The sequence below is a fragment of the Berghia stephanieae genome, chromosome 1 (genome assembly GCF_034508935.2).
Source record: "Berghia stephanieae isolate SIO BIC M18660-M18661 chromosome 1, UCSD_Bste_1.3, whole genome shotgun sequence".
In the NCBI taxonomy this organism is placed as follows: domain Eukaryota; kingdom Metazoa; phylum Mollusca; class Gastropoda; order Nudibranchia; family Aeolidiidae; genus Berghia; species Berghia stephanieae.
The window spans coordinates 139,588,755-139,608,417 of record NC_088360.1 but is presented as its reverse complement, the minus strand read 5'-3'; the positions used below and the strand labels follow the sequence as shown (position 1 = coordinate 139,608,417).

The window sequence follows — 19,663 nt, the reverse complement described above, 5'->3', positions numbered from 1 at the left end:
AAAAGTTCATGGTTACACAGAGTTTGTGTGTTGGTCCGTTATACTTCCGGATGGCAATGTTGTGAACTCCTTGGCCAAGCGCATTCTATCTATAGATAGTATGCAGATGACGTCACTCAGGCCTTTGTTATTGTTTTTGCCATCCGCGTTCGTGAGTTGTTCTCACTAAACTGTATTAACCAGACTATAAAAGTTCATGGTTACACAGAGTTTGTGTGTTGGTCCGTTATACTTCCGGATGGCAATGTTGTGATCTCCTTGGCCAAGCGCATTCTATCTATAGATAGATGTCCCATGGAGCGATTGTTTATGCTCTGGGCCAAATAATAGGCAGAAAGTTGGGTTTTTTTTCCCTGGATGAAAAACAAAAGTTTTAGCAGGATTTGATTGTCACCTTCCCCTTATCTAGAATATTATGTGCGTCTATGAGGTCAATGTGGTGGGACACTCGATTTCGGATCGGAAGGTCCCGAGTTCGAGCCTCACTCGGCGCTTAGTTGCGTCCTTGAATAAGGCTCTTTACTCACATTCTCTGACCGTATTCAGGTGTAAAATGAGTGTACCTGGCCGTTAACAACGTTGTCTCTGTCGGGAAAAAAATGTAATATCGCCTAACAGGCGTCATGTTTCGTTCTACATGTTACGTGTTGCTGTTGGTCAGGGATCCTTTGTAAAGGGTTTTGAGCACGTTTAGTGGATATTGCTCTGTATAAAAAGCTCAAGTTTAAGTTTTATTGAGAGTATGGTATTGAAATAATAATAATAATATAATAATAATAATAATAATAATAATAATAATAATAATAATAATAATAATAATAAATAATAATTAATAATAATAATAATAATAATATAATAATAATAATAATAATAATAATAATAATAATACTTTATTGCATCCCAAAAAGGATTTTTTTTGTACAGACGTGTTATAATTTACACAATAAGATAAAAATACAATGGAAATAGGATTCTATATATAAAAAAGGAGCAGCTCCATAACCAGAGCTGCGCTTTTTAATATGAATAATTTCAACACTGTAAAATAGTTAAAACTGTCACTGAAATATCGAGCAGACTATTTAAGTTTGAAACATTTTGATTTTTGTATGAGATGGGAATTCATTCACAATATGTTTGAAATGCTATAATATCTACAAATACCGAAAGTCAGGACAAAAGATCGCGATGTAGCGCAAGAACTGTAAATTGAGCTTTTAAAATTGAGATTTTATATAGCGCAATATCCACTAAACGTGCTCAAAGCGCTTTTACAATGGGTCCCTGGCCAACAGTAACACTTAACATGTAGCCTATTGTTATGCGATATTATATTTTTTTTCGGACAGAGACAACGCTGTTAACGGCCAGGTACTCATTTTATACCTGAGTACGAAGAGAAAATGTGAGTAAAGAGCCTTTTCCAAGGACTCAACTATGCGCCGAGCAAGGCTCGAACCCAGGACATTCCGATCCGAAACCGAGTGTCATACCATAAGACCACCTTGCCGCATAGCAGCATGATTTTTTTATAGTATTAGAGAAAAAACAACAATTATACTTTGCGCCACGTTCACAAATTACAGTCATAATAATTAACCAGTAGATTTTTGACCAATCTTAGTAACTGGCTCTAAACTATCAGAACAATGGCGGACGCCATTATCTCCATCACCGCCCTTATGAAATACTTCTCCGACCAGCAGAAAAGTGTATCCAGATGAAAAAAAAAACATTATAAAACTGATCATGTTTTACTTTTAAACATCTGATCACATGACATGTGAAAAAGTGTTAGCCAGCATGAAGAATAAAAAGTACAGATTTTCTTTGTTTAGAACCAAGCTGCTGGTTGCTGGGTGGACGTAACATCAGACTATTGAATCCTATTTCAATCAATAACAGTCATCACAATTTACAAATAATAAATTATGAACACTACTTAATGATTTTCTCTGTCTGAGTACCGCCATTTCTCTAAGACGACGTGCACTTATTTGCATGTCTGATAACCCAATTCCTTATGGGCTCATTGTTGTAATGGAAATCTCAACAAAAATGACAAAAAATATTGTCTATTACAACAATGTTAAATTAGGCCCAAAAATGGGTTCAGATGTTAGACCTGCATATTATATACTCATCGCTTTAAGATAATCAAAATCCAATTCTTTTTATTCGCTCAACCAAAATATTGGCTAACATATCACGTGTCACGTTTTCTGATATGGTTCGTATTCAACGTGAAAAATCAATACCCAACTGTACATAATAGTAACATATCGATGGCCCTTTGTCCCACTATGTGGTCAAGTGGTATGACACTCGCTTTCCAATCGGAAGGTCCTGGGTTCGAGCTTCGCTCGGAGAGTTGAGTCCTTGGAAAATACTCTTTCCTCACATTCTCTCAAGGTACTCAGGTGTAAAATGAGTACATGGCCGAGCGAGTGTCATACCACTAGACCACATAGCCGCACAATAGAATGGGAGAATAGAATGACATGTAGAATAGAACCACCCTGTTTTGAACCCTATCGTGAACTATCCCACAATTCTTTCTGACCGCTCCTACAGATTTTGACATCCTACATTAATATTCAAAACCTGCCTCTTTCAAGTAAGAGCGAATCATACACAACTTGTATATTAAAAACAACAAGAATTTTCCCGAATATTACTGTCAAACCCCGCCTCTTATGACATTAAAGTAAAGTACATTTTATACACAACATGCAAAAATACTCGTAGCATCAATCTGTTGCTGTTATCTGCTTAGTTCTTTACGCATCCGCTGAGTTTTATACTTATCCCCTGATATGCAACGACCGTGTTTTGTGAAGAAAACCGATAATAAATGCAATCTCGTGCGTATATTTCTTGCATAAGCTTAATCTCTTACAAATGAGCCGTGAAAAAATGTCCTCAATTTTTAAAAATATGCACAGTGATTATCCCAAATGCAATTTTTAATCTATTCCGCGTTCCCTTTGTCAATGTATCACAGCTGCTGTGAGAATTAGTTGAAAAAGTCCTGTAATCTGATTAAATGATATTGATTTGTTTCGAAAACGGTAGGGGCTGCCTGAGGTCGGTGATTGTGAATATACTAACTACTAAAATAATATTGGCTGTAATAAACAAACGTGCTTTTTTTTTTTGTAAAAACATGGAATCAGGAGTACTCCATTCTGTAATGGCAACAGACATGGAAGAAAATATTAGTAGTGCAAGGTGTTTGAAGACTGGCTAAATACCGTTTGCTGCTTTCTCTCGAAGTACCCAACTGTAATGTATTTGACAACGCTACCATTGGGTGGCGCATGATCATTCAATGCTCAAACTTTGGCAAATATAAAAGCTGACATGATTTCGTGGTTTCAGTCAGGCAGCACTACATATTCTGATTATTTATCAAAGGCCTAACTATTCTCTTTAGTAAAAAGAAACGAACCAGAAACAGTTTTCAAAGCAGACTATCTAATCAGGGAGTTTGGACACGAGCTTGCGCGACTTCCCCCCATATCACTGTGAGCGCAATCCAATCGTGGTCATTGTGCCTAAGTAGAGGGAAAGATTGAGAGGAGGAACACCAAATTTACTCTCACCGACGAGGCAATAAATGATATAACAATGGAAGACTGGGAAAAGGCATGCTCCAACCTTCACAAACTGAAGGAGAATTACATTTCATTGGATAGAGTGGTGCTCGTAATCTGTCCGTAGTCGTTCCATTTCTCCTTTTCATCATCCTCGTCATCAGATGATTGATGTGTCCAGATTTCTTTGTTGTTGTTGTTGTTGTTGTTGTTGTTGAACACATGTACATATTTGTGGAAACACTGTATCATAAATTGGTGAATTTCTACTTTTGACCAGACTAGGTTATAATATTTGTGTAGTAATCTTTGTTCGACAAATGGATGATGCCAAGTCTGCAAAGATAGATCATCATCAAGCCCTACTGCAACCTCCTCGTGGTGTCGAACGGTAACAGGTCAAGCTGGCCAACTGCAGAGGGCGACAAGAATAGGCAATGGCAAACCATTCTTGTAACTTTGCCGAGTTAACTGCATGAATAAGTCCAAAAAGTTAAACGGTGACAGCGTAAAGGGGAGCACGTTTTCACGGAAGACTGCTGCCTCGCTCGGTTGGGAGCGTGATGTTCGTCAGGTCACACCGAACCGTCAGCCAGTTACTAGGCGAAATAAATTTAACAAATGTGACAAAACCAAAATTGGGACATGGAATGTCAGGACCTGTGCCCAAAAAGGAAAACTAAACAACATTCTAAAAGAAATGAAACGGCTCCAAATAAATATTCTTGGCCTGGCAGAGATGAGATGGAAAGAGCAGGGAACCATGTCAAAACAAGAAAACAACACGACATATAACATCATATGGAGTGGTGGAACCTCTTTCCAAAAAGGAGTAGGGATGATCTTAGACCAAAAATCAACCAAATTTTACAAAGGGCACGTAGCAATCTCAGACAGAGTTTTGCTGGTTAAGCTAAGAGGACCTGTAGTTGACACCAATATTATTCAAGTTTATGCACCAACAGAAGAGGCGACAGATGCAGATATGACAGAGTTTTACCATTCACTAGACAAAGCAAAACGAATGTGTAAATCACAAGAAGTCCTTATGGTAATGGGGGACCTAAATACTAAGATTGGCAGAGGCAGAGATGGTGACATAATCGGACCACATGGACTCGGAGACAGAAATGAACGAGGAAACATCTGGGCAGATTGGTGTAGAACAAATAAATTAATGATTTCAAACACCTGGTTTCAACAACACCCAAGAAGAACCTGGACATGGCAATCACCAGGGGACAGAGCAAGGAACCAGATAGACTTTATAGCAGTATCATCAAGATTCAGAAATGGCATATTAAATTGCAAAACCTATCCAGGCGCCGATGTAGACAGTGACCATGTCCCAGTTGTTTGTACAGTAAGGATAAAGTTTAAAGCTATTTAGAGAACAGCTGGTAGAATAAAGAGGGATTACAGGTTATGCAAAGACAATGGCATACAAACAAAAATGAGAGAAGAATTTGAAAATGCACTCATGATACAAAGCCAAAGTGAACCTGATAACGAAAAATGTGAAAAACAATTTGATATATTCCAAAAGTGTGTCAAAGCAACTGCAGAAAAGCATTTACCAATAGCTCAAATAAACAGCAAAAAGGAATGGATGACAAATGAAATTCTAAACCTATTTGAAGAAAGACGAAAATGCAACAGAGGGTCTGCAGAATACCAAACATTGAACAACCACATTAAATCCAAATGCATCGAGGCACACGAGAACTATCTAGACTGGAAATGCTGCGAAATCGAAAGAGAATACAAACCCAACCCCCAACAAGCTCACCAAAGAATAAAAGAACTGTCAGGGAAAAGGAAAAGCAAAGCAGCAGGAAGTTGTATCCAAAACAAACAAGGGGAACTGCTATTTGAAGAACAACATATAGAAAGCCGATGGGTAGAATACATAGGCGAACTGTACAATGATCCAAATAGAAATGAACCACCACTGAAATTCAAAGAACCATTAAGCGGACCAAACATCACCAAAAGTGAAATTGAACATGCCATGGAACGAATGAGGGATGGTAAAGCAACAGGCCTTGATGAAATATCTGTAGAGGTATTAAAAAGCCTAGGAGATCTAGCAATTGATGAACTTCACATATTATTCAACAATATATACAATACTGGGAAAATTCCAGAAGATCTCTGTAACTCTATTTTCATAGCAAAGCAGGTGCAGTCAGATGCGAAAATTTTAGAACTATAAGTTTAATAAGCCACATCAACAAAATACTGTTGCGTATAATTATCAACAGGCTAAGGAATAAGATTAACCCCGAAATCGCAGAAGAACAATATGGATGCCAACCTGACAGAGGGACAAGGAACGCAATATACCTCCTCCGTGTTTTAAGTGAAAGAGCTATACAGGTTCAGACCCCACTATACCTCTGTTTTGTCGACTACAAAAAAGCTTTTGATAGAGTACGCCACGAAGAAATACTAAAACAACTGCACTCCATTGGCGCTGATGAGAAAGACCTCAGACTCATGCAAACATTATACTACACCCAGCAGGCATCTATCAAAATCGGAAACTCTACAGGAAATTCCATTCCTATTAAGAAAGGAGTCCGTCAAGGGTGTGTTGCCTCACCAGATCTGTTTAATCTATACCAAGAAACAATCATGAGGGGCATAAATAATATGGAGGGAATAAAAGTAGGAGGTCACAACATAAATAATATAAGATACGCAGACGATACGATACTCATTGCAACAGCAACATCAGAAATCCAACTTCAAAAGATTGTTGACAAAGTGGTAGTAGATAGTGAAGCCAAGGGAATGGAAGTGAATATCACCAAAACGGAATGCATGGTAATACAGAAAAACCCCGAAAACAACAACACCTGCAATATAACGATTCACGGCGAGCAACTTACCAACGTAGAAAGTTTTAAATACCTAGGTTCAATAGTGACAACAGATGGAAGATGTAACCGAGACATACGAGCAAGAATAACTCAAGCCAAACAGGCCTTCATGGACCTGGGAAACATCTTGAAAAACAAACAGATGTCGTTCGGGATTAGATTCCGAGTCTTGAAGTGCTACGTGTGGCCAATCTTGTTATACGGATGCGAAAGCTGGACTACAAATGCAGAAACACAAAAGAACATTGAAGCTTTTGAAATGTGGTGCTTGAAAGGATGCAGAGAATATCGTATACTGCACACAAAACGAACGAAGAAGTGCTAAAACAAACATACCAACAAAGGAAACTAATGCCCTTAATATGTGGATCGACAACTATCCTTTTTCGGACACATAGTAAGGAAAGATAAGAATGAATACCTGGCAAGTTGTGGAAAAATACCTGGTAAACGCGCCCGAGGGAGACAAAGAAAAACACTCATAGACCAACTGAAGGGCTTCACCAACCTAACAATCCAAGAGCTGTTTGAAAAAGCAAAAGACAGGGAGGAATGGAGAGAGATAATTCATGCAGTATCCGAAGCCTGGACCAGGCATGGAACCTAGAAGAAGAAGAAGAAGAAGTAATCTTTGGCGTATACACAAGCTATTTCTCAAAATCTTGCAATCCAAATAATGGTGGAAGCGCGTAAAGTTTATTTTCATTTATATTTATCAGAAATGTGTATTGATCGTTTTAAATTAGAATGTAGATGTCTGATAGTTAAGGATTGCCATTCATTCTGTAAGAGAGTAAGCTTATGCAAAAGGTTACACGAGAATTCTAGTGAAAAACATGATCAATTATTCCAGCTAATGAATTGAATGAATTTAAGAAGCAGGTGTTTCGGTGAAACTTGGAATATTTAATGGGTTTAGGACAGTTTTACGTCCCAAGTCAATGGATTGGTCATTATATTGAATACTAGAAAATTGCTTTCTTTGATCGGTGTTACTTGGTATTTGGGGATAAAAGCATTACAGTTATTGTTGGTATTTATTATTTAGGCGTACAATATTATTTGGGCGTACGATATTATTTGGGCGTAAAAACTGACCTTTGGTGAAAGGAATTGTGGATACAGATAACAAGAGGGTATAAAACAGAGTGCTTCTGATCAAATCGGGATTCTAGATTATTCTACATTCTACTTAATTATGAGCTTCACTTTCCTAGTATGTGCACTTTCCTAGTATGCTGCAAGTTCTAACATCCTACTAAGAATCTTTATCTTTTGGACTTAGAAATATTCCACGAATATTAAAAATGGTTACATAGTCAAAATATCTTAACATTTGGATTGATTTTATGAAACTGATTGAATTATGACCATGCTATTTGATTTGGATTTCGGATTTATCACAACAAATAAAGCAGTAAGAAATGAAACATGGAATCTGAATTTTATTTGAATGTCTTGATGTTGTTCATTCAATTACCATCACTGGCTCTTGAACTCTTTCGTCATTATTAACATCTACAACACAATGCAAAGGAATAGCATTACCATCTATCAAAAAACCACTATACGATCATAAGCCATTACATATGTGTGCAACTACGCCACAATTTCTTCATATTCAGATACTGTATGTTTATCGTTTAAGTTTCAATTAACCGGACATTCCATTTAAACGAATTCCTTCAAAATGGATAAGCGGAAAAGTCATAATTTTGATACTCTAAATCATCTATGAGTTCCGATTCTTACCTGTTATCGATTTTAATATAGCTGTCTTAAGCGAAATCCTTTCCTGAATGCTTTTTAATTCACGACAAAATACTTTTTGATTAATTCAGAGGTTCGTGCAAACTTTTGCAGCTGTGCATTGAGGGACAGCTGAGGAAAAGAAGAAAAACACGCTCCACTTATTAAAGTATTTTTATTATCGCCCTGAAAATTTACGAACTTTTGCCATATCAAGTAGCCAGTTCTGAGTTAGATATCCTTTCCAAGTGTAACTTTTGGCTGGTTTTGATGCATTTATACTATTGGAGCATTTATACTTTTGTGGATTTATACTTTTGATATACATTTATACTTTTGGTGCATTTATACTTTTGATCGATATAAACATTTGATACATTTATACTTTTGGTGCATTTATGCTTCGAATATATTTATTCTTTTGGTGAATTTATAATTTAGATACATGTATTCTTTGATGCATTTATTCTTTTTGTGCAATTATACTTTTGGTGCATTTATGCGTTTGGTGCATTGTTTCCTATTTCTACACCTTTTAAAATTTCAAACAATGAGGCATGCAACACACCAGGCGGTACATATTCTTATTGATTATTCGTGTGAAATAGTTCGGAAGTTAAGACTACCCGTTGGAAATTATTGATTGGACAAAATATGTCAGATTATATTATGTAACATTTCGAGTCAAAAAGGTAGTATGGCGAAGTGAATATCATGATGTTAAAAATAGGGGGGGGGGGGTGATGTCAAAACAGTGGTTCCCATCTCCTCGGAACGGTAAAACCATTCTATCTTTTTGGAGAACTGGATGCATACCTTATGTTATGGATCTGCTGGTTTCGGAGTGATGAAATATATTTTTCTAGTCTAAATATATGCTGCTCGTCCATAAAGATTATCCGTCCTCGATCTTTATCTCAATCATGTGAATCTGCCTATAGGGAATGAGATTAGCGGAAGAGTAGCGTCCCTTGATTGGACGTCACCGGCGGAGAAGTTATTTGTAAACAAACCAACTACAAGCCAAGCGCTCCAAATACCAAATTTATTATTCATATTTCTGTACAAAAATGCATATCATAATCAACGCAGATCTTTTCTTTAGTTTTCTCCATTATGAAATGTTAATAAAATATGACGTAGACTAAAAATAAAAAATAAAAGATGTTGATAAATAATACAATACGATGAGACAACCCTTCCTAAACTTTACTGAACTTCCCGCTAATGATTTGGTACTAATAATGGCGACAGCGTCTGTCGGTTTTCATGACGCGACTTCTAACAAAGGGGCGCTACTCTTAAATCTGTTTTAAAATCTCATTCCCTATACACCCTGACACTAAAATAGCTATAAATTGATATAATAATGATAAAGTGTTCTTTTATAGCGCTAAATGACAAAGCCTCAAAGCGCTTTACAATATACTTGTCAAACCATAAACACACTCCAAACGAGCCAAACAGACACACACACACACACACACACACACACACACACACACACAACAGTCGCATACACTAACTACGCAAGTTTCACAAAATGAAATTGACATTCAACAAAATTGAATCAAACAATAAAACGTATAATTTACTCAAAATAAGAAAATGCCTAGGATAAACATTACTCGAAAATGTGAGTTTTTAGATTTTTCTTAAAATTTTCTACGCTGCCCGAGAGCCTTACTGACAAAGGTAGTGAGTTCCAAATGGTAGGTCCTGCTTTCTATAAAGATTTTCTATAAAAAATTTTCCAGAACTTATGCTGATTTGGAAATAGGCTCAAAGTTGGGAAAACAAAATTACAATAAAAAAATTTCTTTCAATGAAACTGTTATAATTAAGAAGTAAAAAATTAGGATATAACCTATTATTTAACTTAAATAAAAGGTCATATCCGAATTAAAAAGAAAAAGAACCACAGAATTTGTCAAAAATTTGCAAAACCTGCAGATTTTGCGGTTGAAATGCAAATCAGAAAATTTTCCCTAATTTTGCGGCCGCATTGTGGGGCTAGTTTATTGGAAGTGTAAAACCATCTTCCGGAGATGTCAATCATCTTTTGGTGTTAGAGTGGTGATATATTTTTTTAGTATAAATGTATGTGCTGGTCGTCAATAAAGACGATTCAACCTCGCTTTTTTTTTTACGTCACGTGATCCTAAGAATCTTCCACCTATACATCCTGCTACTGAAATGTGAGGCTGGCTAAGAAAACCCGGGAGGCTGCGGCAAGCTTCGATTCGAGATATGCGCCAAAATCTAAGATAAAGTGTTTCCCATAGCAACACATTTTTTATTCAGAAAAAAATTCATAACTTGTGTTCTAATAGCTAGACATAGAAAGCAAATTTAAAGTGGTAAATGATCAGTAAAGGTGTTGTCTACACCACTGCGTAAATAACTCAATTTATTAAATGTGACCCATCGTCTCAAAGCGGTATTATGTCGGAATGAAGTAGATGAGAAAAATTAAAGGTATAACCTTAAAGATAAAACATGGTGTTTCCCTCTGTTTCTTATGGTAGAGTATAAATACTATTTCTTGCATTTCGAAACGTACAAAAGTCCTATTTCCCACCGTTTTATCTCTAAATTCACTTCTTGAGGTACAACACATCCCGACATAATACCGTTTTGAGACGGCGCGGCGGGTCACAAATTTGAGCATCTTTCTGGGTTTTCTCAGCCAGCAACCAAATAGGTAGATATGCCACCTTTGTGCAATCTGTCCATTATTAGTACTCCGAATGACTGGTACCATACACACTCCCAAGTAGTGTTGGGCGATATCACAAATTTTCAATATCGGTACGATACGATTTTTAATCGCACAAAATATCTAATATCGATATTTATCGATGCAAAGTATTTATACATCGATATATCGAAAATCGATAAAAATTTCGAAAAATTTGTTCCCCCACCCCACTATTCACGAAAAATCTCGTTTCTCCATTGTTTACTGACTTTTTGTTGTTTTTGCCCCACGTGGCCAAAAACTACTAACGCTCTGACCCCCTTGAAATACTCATCGGCTTTGATAACCAAAGAAACTACTGAACTAGGGTATCATTTTTTAAACTAAAGAAATGGAATTATCCGTGTGGCCAATTTTGGCCACGAACGTTGGCCATCCGGCAGCCCTATAAACTGCAAACATAACTTCTATCGATATCGATAGGCGTTTTTGAAATCGATATGGTTTGACATTGTCATTCATATCGATATTGCCTTACAACATTTGCCCTCTGATTTATGATTTACATTACAAATAAGGTCATAATCTGTTGGGTTTTTTTTATTTTGTCAACAGAGAAATGACACCTCTTCGGACCGTCAAAAAATGGCAGTGCCTTTGTGTAACTGGAGTCATTGCAGTTTTATTCTTATGCCTTTTTTACACCCACAATTTCGAGATAAAATCAATCACCGCTATTTACGATTGGAAAGATGAAATGAAGACTGATCATGGGACAGAATTACTTCTACGAAATACGGGTATTACAAATACGTCCATAGGAACTTCTTCTCCTGAAAAGGTAGAGGAAGGAAATCTTGCCACGTGTCCTTTTCCCGTCCTGGATCCCTGGGACCCTGCAATTAAAATGTACTTCAAAGATTACCCGCCTTTAAACTGTGATAAAAACGGTAAACCCAGTGTCGCTTACCTCGAAGGCAAAACGATAAAAATAGACGAGGAAAAAGTGAAAAAGAAAATTGGATCTATTGAGTATTGCCAGTACACGCCCCTCAAATTGTCGTCTCAAAATGATTTGACTCTACAGCCTTTAAACTGGTCGGCCAAATTTAAAACGTCAATAGAAATACCGGATGATTTGGAACATTTTCTAGTACAATGTATAAATAAAGGTAAAGTTGTGGCGGACACGTACAAAAGTAGAGTCTTTGAAAAACCAAAAGTGGAAGAAAGGTCTCAGAAAAGATACGAAGATCACGTGAAGAAACACTCTCCGGCAGAGACTATGAGTATTATGATCGTTGGAATCGATGCGATGTCAAAGTCTCATTTAAAAAGAGGGATGCCAAAAGCACGAGAATACCTTTTAAAAACCATGCAAGCAAAAGAGTTGAACATGTTTAACAAGGTTGGATTCGGTACATTTCATAATGTAATTGTTCTTTTGACAGGTAAACCCGACAGTTACTACGAACATCTTCCAGGCTGGAGTATAAAACATAATTATTTCGATAGTTTGGATAATTTGTTTATTTGGAATAAATACCAAAAAGCCGGATACCGGACAGCAGCGTTTTTTGACATGGTGAAGGGCACAGCTTTTCACTATTTGAAAAAAGGATGGAAACAGCCAACCTTCGACTATTACCAACGTCCAGGGCCTCTGATGATGGACCAACGATCTAAAAAATGGGTTTTTGATAATTGTGTAGGAGATCAGAGAGAAGTTTCTTTATTGCAAGACTACTATCTGCAACTGTCGGCTACATTCAACAATACAAAGAAAAAGCCTTATTTCGCCTACACTTTTTTCACCCATTTGACCCACGACTATCCCAACCAAGCAATCATGGGAGATCACATGTACTTGGAATTTTTCACCAAACTCCATACAAGCAATGTCCTCAACAATACCTTGTTGATATTCTTCAGCGATCACGGATTACGTTTTGGCCCGATAAGGTACGTATAATCTCTTTTCTTCCAGGTAACCGCTTAATCTTCTTCTCCTGGGTGGGGTTCCTCACCTCCCATAGTGGGCAGGGAGGCAGTTACTGTGTCTTCTATCCCCCTGAATCAGTTTTCCAGCATGCTTTCTGTCTTTGTCTTGGAATGAGATTTATTGGTTTTGTCCTGGTCCTGGCCGGACACCTTGGCTGAGAGGGAAACAGTCTAATGTATAGTTACTTTTGGGAGATCATATTATGCACTGTATTCTGTTTTATCTACGTATTATATATGATTTGTAAACATTTGAGTGTGTTACTCTTAGTGGGGACATGTGCTTGTGTATGGATGAGACTTTTATGTGATCTAAAACGAAGTCATAGCTGCCAACCCTCCCGCAAATTGCGGGAGTCTCCCGTATTTATCACCAATCTCCCGCTCTCCCGCAGTTTTTTAGTATCTCCAGAAATCTCCCGGAAATTTATCAATTTGAATATTGAGTGTGATGAGTTGCTGGTTCTCTAGACAATCAATTGTCAACTTTTTTTTTGGCTGGTCGATGCTATGAAAGCAACAGAATCGATACCAGTAATGTGGCAATAGATTATATAGGATTGTAAAAGAATATATTGTGGTATCGATATTTTCAATTGAGAATAATTTGCTTTTGCTTATGCCCTGCCTTAAGTCTTCATCAATTTTCAAAATTTCCTAACCACAACGTGTTTCAATTGCTGAGGACGGTTTCTTTCTAATTGGGAGTAATTTGTATTTGCCTTTTATACTGCCTAAAGACTTTGTTGATTTTTAAAATGTCTAAACGACAAATTGTTTCAAGTTCTGAGGACGGTTGTGCTAAGAAAAAGAAATATTCAACTTCATTCAAAGCTGAGTATAGTGTTGAATTTCCCTGTATAGTTAAAGGAAAAGACGCCTCATTCGCCATGTGCAAAATGTGTCATTCAGAGTTTAGTGTTATGTATGGTGGACGTGACGATGTCAAGAGGCATGTTAATTCTAAGAAACATTTGATTAATGCCAAAGCTTCAACTAGTGGCAAACCAATTACATCCTTCTTTTCTTCAAATTCCAAATCAACGCCAGTGGATGAAGCTGTGATTAGGGCAGAGACTTTATTTACTTCTTTTTTATTGGAGCACAACATTCCTTTAGCATCCTCTGACCATGCTTCTAAGCTTTTCAAAGCAATGTTTTTGGTAGATAGTGTACAACCTGAAGAGATTATTAAAAGATACAGCTGTGCACGCACAAAGACAACGGCAATTGTTAAAGAGTTGGCTATGGATGCAAGACAGTCTCTGATTGAGAAGTGCAAGACCTCTCCCTTTAATATTGCCACTGATGGGAGTAATGATAAAACAGACAAACTCTACCCTTTGATTGTTGTTTCTGCTGATGAGTCAGTCAAATATGAGCTGTTAAGCTTACTCGAGCTAAAAGACAAGTCAACAGGAGCCAATATTGCAAAATTAATTCTGGATGAGTTGTGTAGGTTGGGGATCCCTTTTAGCAACTGCATGAGTTTGTGTACTGACAATGCTCGTTCCATGATTGGAGAAGGGAAAGGGTTGTATGGTGTGTTGCTGAAGGAAAATGCAGGATTATTTGCCACTGGTTGTCCGTGTCATCGCCTCCACCTGGCTGCAGAATGGGCATCAAAAGAACTCTCATTCAACCCGGAGCCATTCTTTTTAGATATTTATTACTATGTTGAGAAAAGCGCCAACAGGTTCCAAACGTTTCAGGAATGCCAGAATAGCTGTGGTACTGCAGAGACGAATATCCCTAAACATGTTCCAACCAGGTGGTTATCTTTGGGGAAAATTACAAAATGGGTGCTGGATCAGTGGGAGCCCCTAAGAAAATTTTTCAAAGATGAATGTGACTCTGATAAAAAAGAAGGAAGCAAGACTAGTGACAGAAAGAGAAATGCTCTTGCAAATCTAGATTCTCGAGTTACAAAACTGACTTTGCATTTCTTAAATTTCATGTTACCACTTTTTGACAAAACAAATTGTCAGTTGCAAGCGGAAACACCATTGATCCACAGGCAGCGCAGAATTTTGTGCAGGTTTATCAAAGACTTGATGGTTTTGATAGTGAAGCCTTGTGCTATGCTGTACAAGTGTGTGACTGATGTTGACCTGGATCAAGACTACAACCTCAAAGACCCTATGAACATCTCACTAGGAGAAGCTGCCACATCATTCATACAAGAATCAAAATTATCTGATGATAAAGTGAAGAAATTTAGAGTTTGTGCAAGAAACTTTGTCAAGGTGGCTATCAAGTACTGCCTTGCAAATTTGAAATTGACAGACCCCATCCTCTTGAATGCTGAAATTGCAGATGTGAGCGTGCGCACAACTATGTCCTTCAAGAGCGTTCAGTATTTCCTCCAAAGATTTCCTCAAATTTTGCCATCTGGGGCGAGCATGGATGATCTTGAAAGGGAATTTTTGCAGTACCAGGTGGATGATTTGTTGCCAAAGATTCTTGAGATGGACAGAGCTGATTACCAGTGGCAAGAGATTAGTACTCTAAAGGATGAAATCGGTGACTTGAGATTTAAATTCTTGCCAAAAGTCATGTTGACCATATTGTCAATTCCCCATGGTAATGCCTCATGTGAGAGATTATTTTCCACTGTTCGCAAAAATAGAACAGACTTCAGGGGTAGTTTAAAGACTGAGACACTAGGAGACATCATTTTGGCAAAACAAAGTGGTACAGAGTGCTACAACAGGACTTTGTCTTCTGCTTTGCTAAAGAAGTGCAAATCGGCCACATGCAATGCACTGAGCGGACAAGGATGCTCAGCCGCAAAGTAGATCTCTGAAGCCCTGGTGTATTTGTAAAATAGTTGTAGATAGTGTCTTGCCAACTGTATATATTATTATTCTGGATTGAGTTTTATTATTTTATTTCTATTATCGTGTGGACTATTTGAAAAGATGGGAAATGTTTTATTTGTTAGGATATCAAATGGAGTTAAATTGAGACATGGCAGTCAGTTAAATTAACAAATGCAATTGGACATACCTCTGCATTCTGGTTCATTGTTGTGCATCACGAGGAGTAATCATGTGGCTTTTGAAGAACTAGCAGCGCGTCTTCACTTCAGGTCAGTAAAAATGTAATCTCCCTGATTTTTATCGAATCTCCCTGATTTTTGTTCCAAATCTCCCTCTTAATTGAATTACCGGGTTGGCAGCTATGACGAAGTACTTTGATACTGTGCTCTTGGAATCTACATATGTTTCCTATTTCAGCCATTTACCCTTTGTCTTACCTTTTCTTGGTGCTTTAATTGTAATTCTAGAACTTTTTACTATCCCATTTTCTTCCTTTATATTGGCGCTGATATGACCTAAATGTGTTGCAAGCGCGGTGAAACTCTTAAAAACAAAACAAAAACAAACAATCTCCTTCTCCACATATTCCTTCTTATCATTTTCCTTTTTCGTCCAAATCCCAATATCATTGTGTCGTAAACAAAATTATCAACAACTTGACACACGAATACAACGAAACACGGTTGCAGGTCATGTGCGGCTATGTGGTCTAATGGTTTGACACTCGCTTTCGGATCGGAAGATCCTTGGTTCGAGCCTCACTCGGCGCATAGTTGAGTCCTTGGAGAAGGCCATTTACTCACATTCTCTCACCGTACTCACCGTGTAAAAAATTAGTACCTGGCCGTTAACCGCGTTGTCTCTGTCCGAAAAAATTGTAATATCGCCTAACAGGCGTCATGTCTCGTCCTACATGTTAAGTTTTGCCGGTGGCCAGGGACTTCTTGTAAAGCGTTTTGAGCACGTTTATTGGATATTGTGCTATATAAAAATTTACTTTCTTTCTTTCTTCTTTCATGTGGAGAGAAGTCGCTGGCGTCATAGAAAACACACAAATGCCCCGCAGGTTATATTTTTTGCAAATGACCTTGAGGGCCCATCACAGCAAAATGCACACTTCAGTCACGCAGCAACCATTGTATATATTGCGCCGGCTATTAAAATGTCTCGTGGCCATAGAAAAAAGAACCCCCCCCCCCTGGCCCAATAAAACAAACAACCCGCCCCCGCCCCCCGCCCCCCCATCCCTCACCCCCCCCCCCCCCCCAAAAAAAATAGAGCATTTATATAGAGCAAAATCCACAAAACGTGCTCAAAGCCCTTTACAAAGTGTCCCTGTCCAACAGCAACACGTAACACGAGGTACGAGATATGACGCCTATTTGGCGATATTTCAACGCTGCTAACGGCCAGGTACTCATTTTTTACATCTGAGTACGGTGAGAGAATGTGAGTAAAGAGACTTTTCCAAGGACTCAACTATGTTTTTATTGTATTTCTTTTTGTTGTTGTCAACACAGAAGAATGATTTTGATCCCAAAACGTTCTGTATTTGGTTTTTTGTTATCTTTTGAAACTTTTATGTTCAGATTTGTTCATGTCTTTTATTATTGCTGACATGATCCACACAGCAATACATTATTCATAAAAAAGCGATTTTAAACTGTTTACTTTACTGGTGTCAACGAAATGAATACCAAATATTTTGTTCCAGTTTGGTGTTGAGTAGTTCAGTGCAGTAAAATTGGTGTGCATTTTCTTGGGTTACAAACAAAAATAATTAAATATAAAAGCTTAAAAAGAAAACACAAAAAGAAAAACGAAATACCTGCACGGACGTTTCAATCTCAAAACCCTTCTTCAGCCAATACTATAAACAATTATAAACAAAAATGAATATAAGAGCTTCAAAAAAAAAAGAACAAAATACCAAACACGGAGCGTTTCGGACTCAAAACCCTTCTTCAGACAATAACAAAAAACTATAAAGACATAAATGTATTTATGTCTTTATTGTTTTGTTTTTTGTTTTTTTTTGTTGTTGTTGTAGAAGGGTTTTGAGCGGGAGAAGATGTTATATTTATTTTTGTTCATTACTTTTTACAGTCCACAGCATCTAGTAACACTTTGATCATTTTGAACAGTTAAATCGTTAAAATATGATTCAATAATTTTCGGGTGATGAATTAACGTTTTGACTGCAGTTGTCATCGGCTGAGGCGGAGGTTTGAGCCGAAATGTTCCTCGCCTGATATTTTGCCCTCTTCCGAAGTTATAAATAACAATGTGAAATTGAATGTAAGCTTCAATTTAATATACGAAAACAGTTAAAATGGACGTTTCGGGTTTGGTTTCCCCTTTATCAACAAAACAGGATTAATGAAACACTACGTCCATTTTTATCTGTTTTCGTACATCAAATTGAAGCTTACATTCAATTTCACATTGTTATTTATTTCTTCGAGCTTCGAGCAGCACCATTTACATTTTGAAGTTAGAAAGAAATTATAAAGCGCTTATAGCACAGTGAATTCGAATGAACGCTTTATAAAAGGTGGCATGTATTGGTAGCCACCCATGCATATTCTACATTTACTTTATTATCATTATAATTTTTTTATATTCCAGACGAACCTTCCAAGGCTATGTAGAAGGACGTTCTCCTTTCTTCATGCTCCGTTTTCCACCATGGTTTGAGAAGAAATACCCTAAGGAGATGGCCAATTTCCACATCAACTTAAATAGACTGACTACTTCCTATGACGTCCACGCTACTATGTACGATCTGCTCCACTTCAGGGGGAAAAAGGGACCGGAAAGCCATACGCTTAACGGAACAAGTTTGTTTCAAGAAATTCCCAGAAATAGGACCTGCGAGGATGCTCGTATCCCAGCTGAATACTGCCTCTGTAAAGGCGTATCCAAGGCCCAAGTGTCTAAAACTCTGAAGGATAAGCTTGTATCGGTACTACTTGGAATGATGAACACCAGGACTGCTAAACACCGAAACATCTGTGCTCTTTTATCGGTTAAACTCGTGCACTCTGTTACAATGTTTAAATCGGAGTTTCAGAAAAGTGAAGAGGAATATTATCAAGTGATACTTCAAACAACTCCGGGAAACGGTTTCTTTGAGGCATTGCTGAACTACAATAAGATAACGAAATCGGTGACGTTGGTAGGGGATATACAGAGATCGAATCTTTACAGGGGGCAGGATGGTTGTGTAGATACTGTAGCTTTAAAAACGTTTTGCTTTTGTTTATCGTGATTAATTGTTTACTTTTAATAATGTAAAGAAATGGATGAAGGAAAGCTGTTGGGATAGATATAGATCTGAACATGTGTATGAAAGGTGTCAGACTAAGGAAGAAAGAAAAATACAAGAAAAAAAAAGCCATCCCAAAAAGTCAGTCTACCCCGATTGAGGATCGAACCTCAGACCAGGGCTGGCGGAGTCGGTTATTTTTAAACCGACTTCGACTCCAGCCTTGAAACCGACTCCGACTCCGACTCCGACTCCGACTCCTCAAGCATAGTATTAATAGGTAATAATATGCAACCAACACTCGCAGCTACTTTTAGCTTTTCCCCAGTATATGTATTATAACAATACAAGCCGCTTCATATTTGAAACTAGGACAAAAAAGGAACTGAAACTAAGATATGAATAAAACTGTCATTAAGACCAACAAAAAGAGGAAAAGTGAAATTAAGACAATATTGAAACTGAAACCATTTATACTAAAATAAAGTCACTTCTTATGGTCTTATGGTTATCCCACTTTCTAATAACCTAACTTTAACATTGAAGAGTCAGCATCCCCACCCCTCCCTCTAGGTACAGCACGAGAGCATGAAGGTTGGGGAGGAAAGGGGGTTTTGGAATCATAATTCACCTTTAGCTAA

At 37.5% G+C, this 19,663-nt stretch overlaps 2 protein-coding genes across 10 annotated transcripts in view; both read left to right on the top strand.

Moving 5' to 3' along the window:
* Window positions 1-16,127, top strand: part of LOC144963357 (uncharacterized) — a 93,330-nt gene extending 77,203 nt beyond the window's left edge. The window contains exon 2 of the mRNA XM_078897305.1: window positions 13,256-16,127. Within this exon, the coding sequence (XP_078753431.1) occupies window positions 13,691-15,730 (2,040 nt within the window). The 5' untranslated portion in view covers window positions 13,256-13,690 and the 3' untranslated portion in view covers window positions 15,731-16,127. The remainder of the gene's footprint in view (window positions 1-13,255) is intronic.
* The window catches only part of LOC144963358 (uncharacterized), a 58,150-nt gene extending 38,698 nt beyond the window's left edge, over window positions 1-19,452 (top strand). For all 9 annotated transcript variants that reach the window (XM_078897314.1, XM_078897309.1, XM_078897306.1 and 6 more), the window contains 2 exons: window positions 11,547-12,893; window positions 18,383-19,452. In XM_078897314.1, the coding sequence (XP_078753440.1) occupies window positions 11,551-12,893; window positions 18,383-19,025 (1,986 nt within the window). In that variant the 5' untranslated portion in view covers window positions 11,547-11,550 and the 3' untranslated portion in view covers window positions 19,026-19,452. The remainder of the gene's footprint in view (window positions 1-11,546; window positions 12,894-18,382) is intronic.
* Window positions 19,453-19,663: the final 211 nt, after the last annotated feature.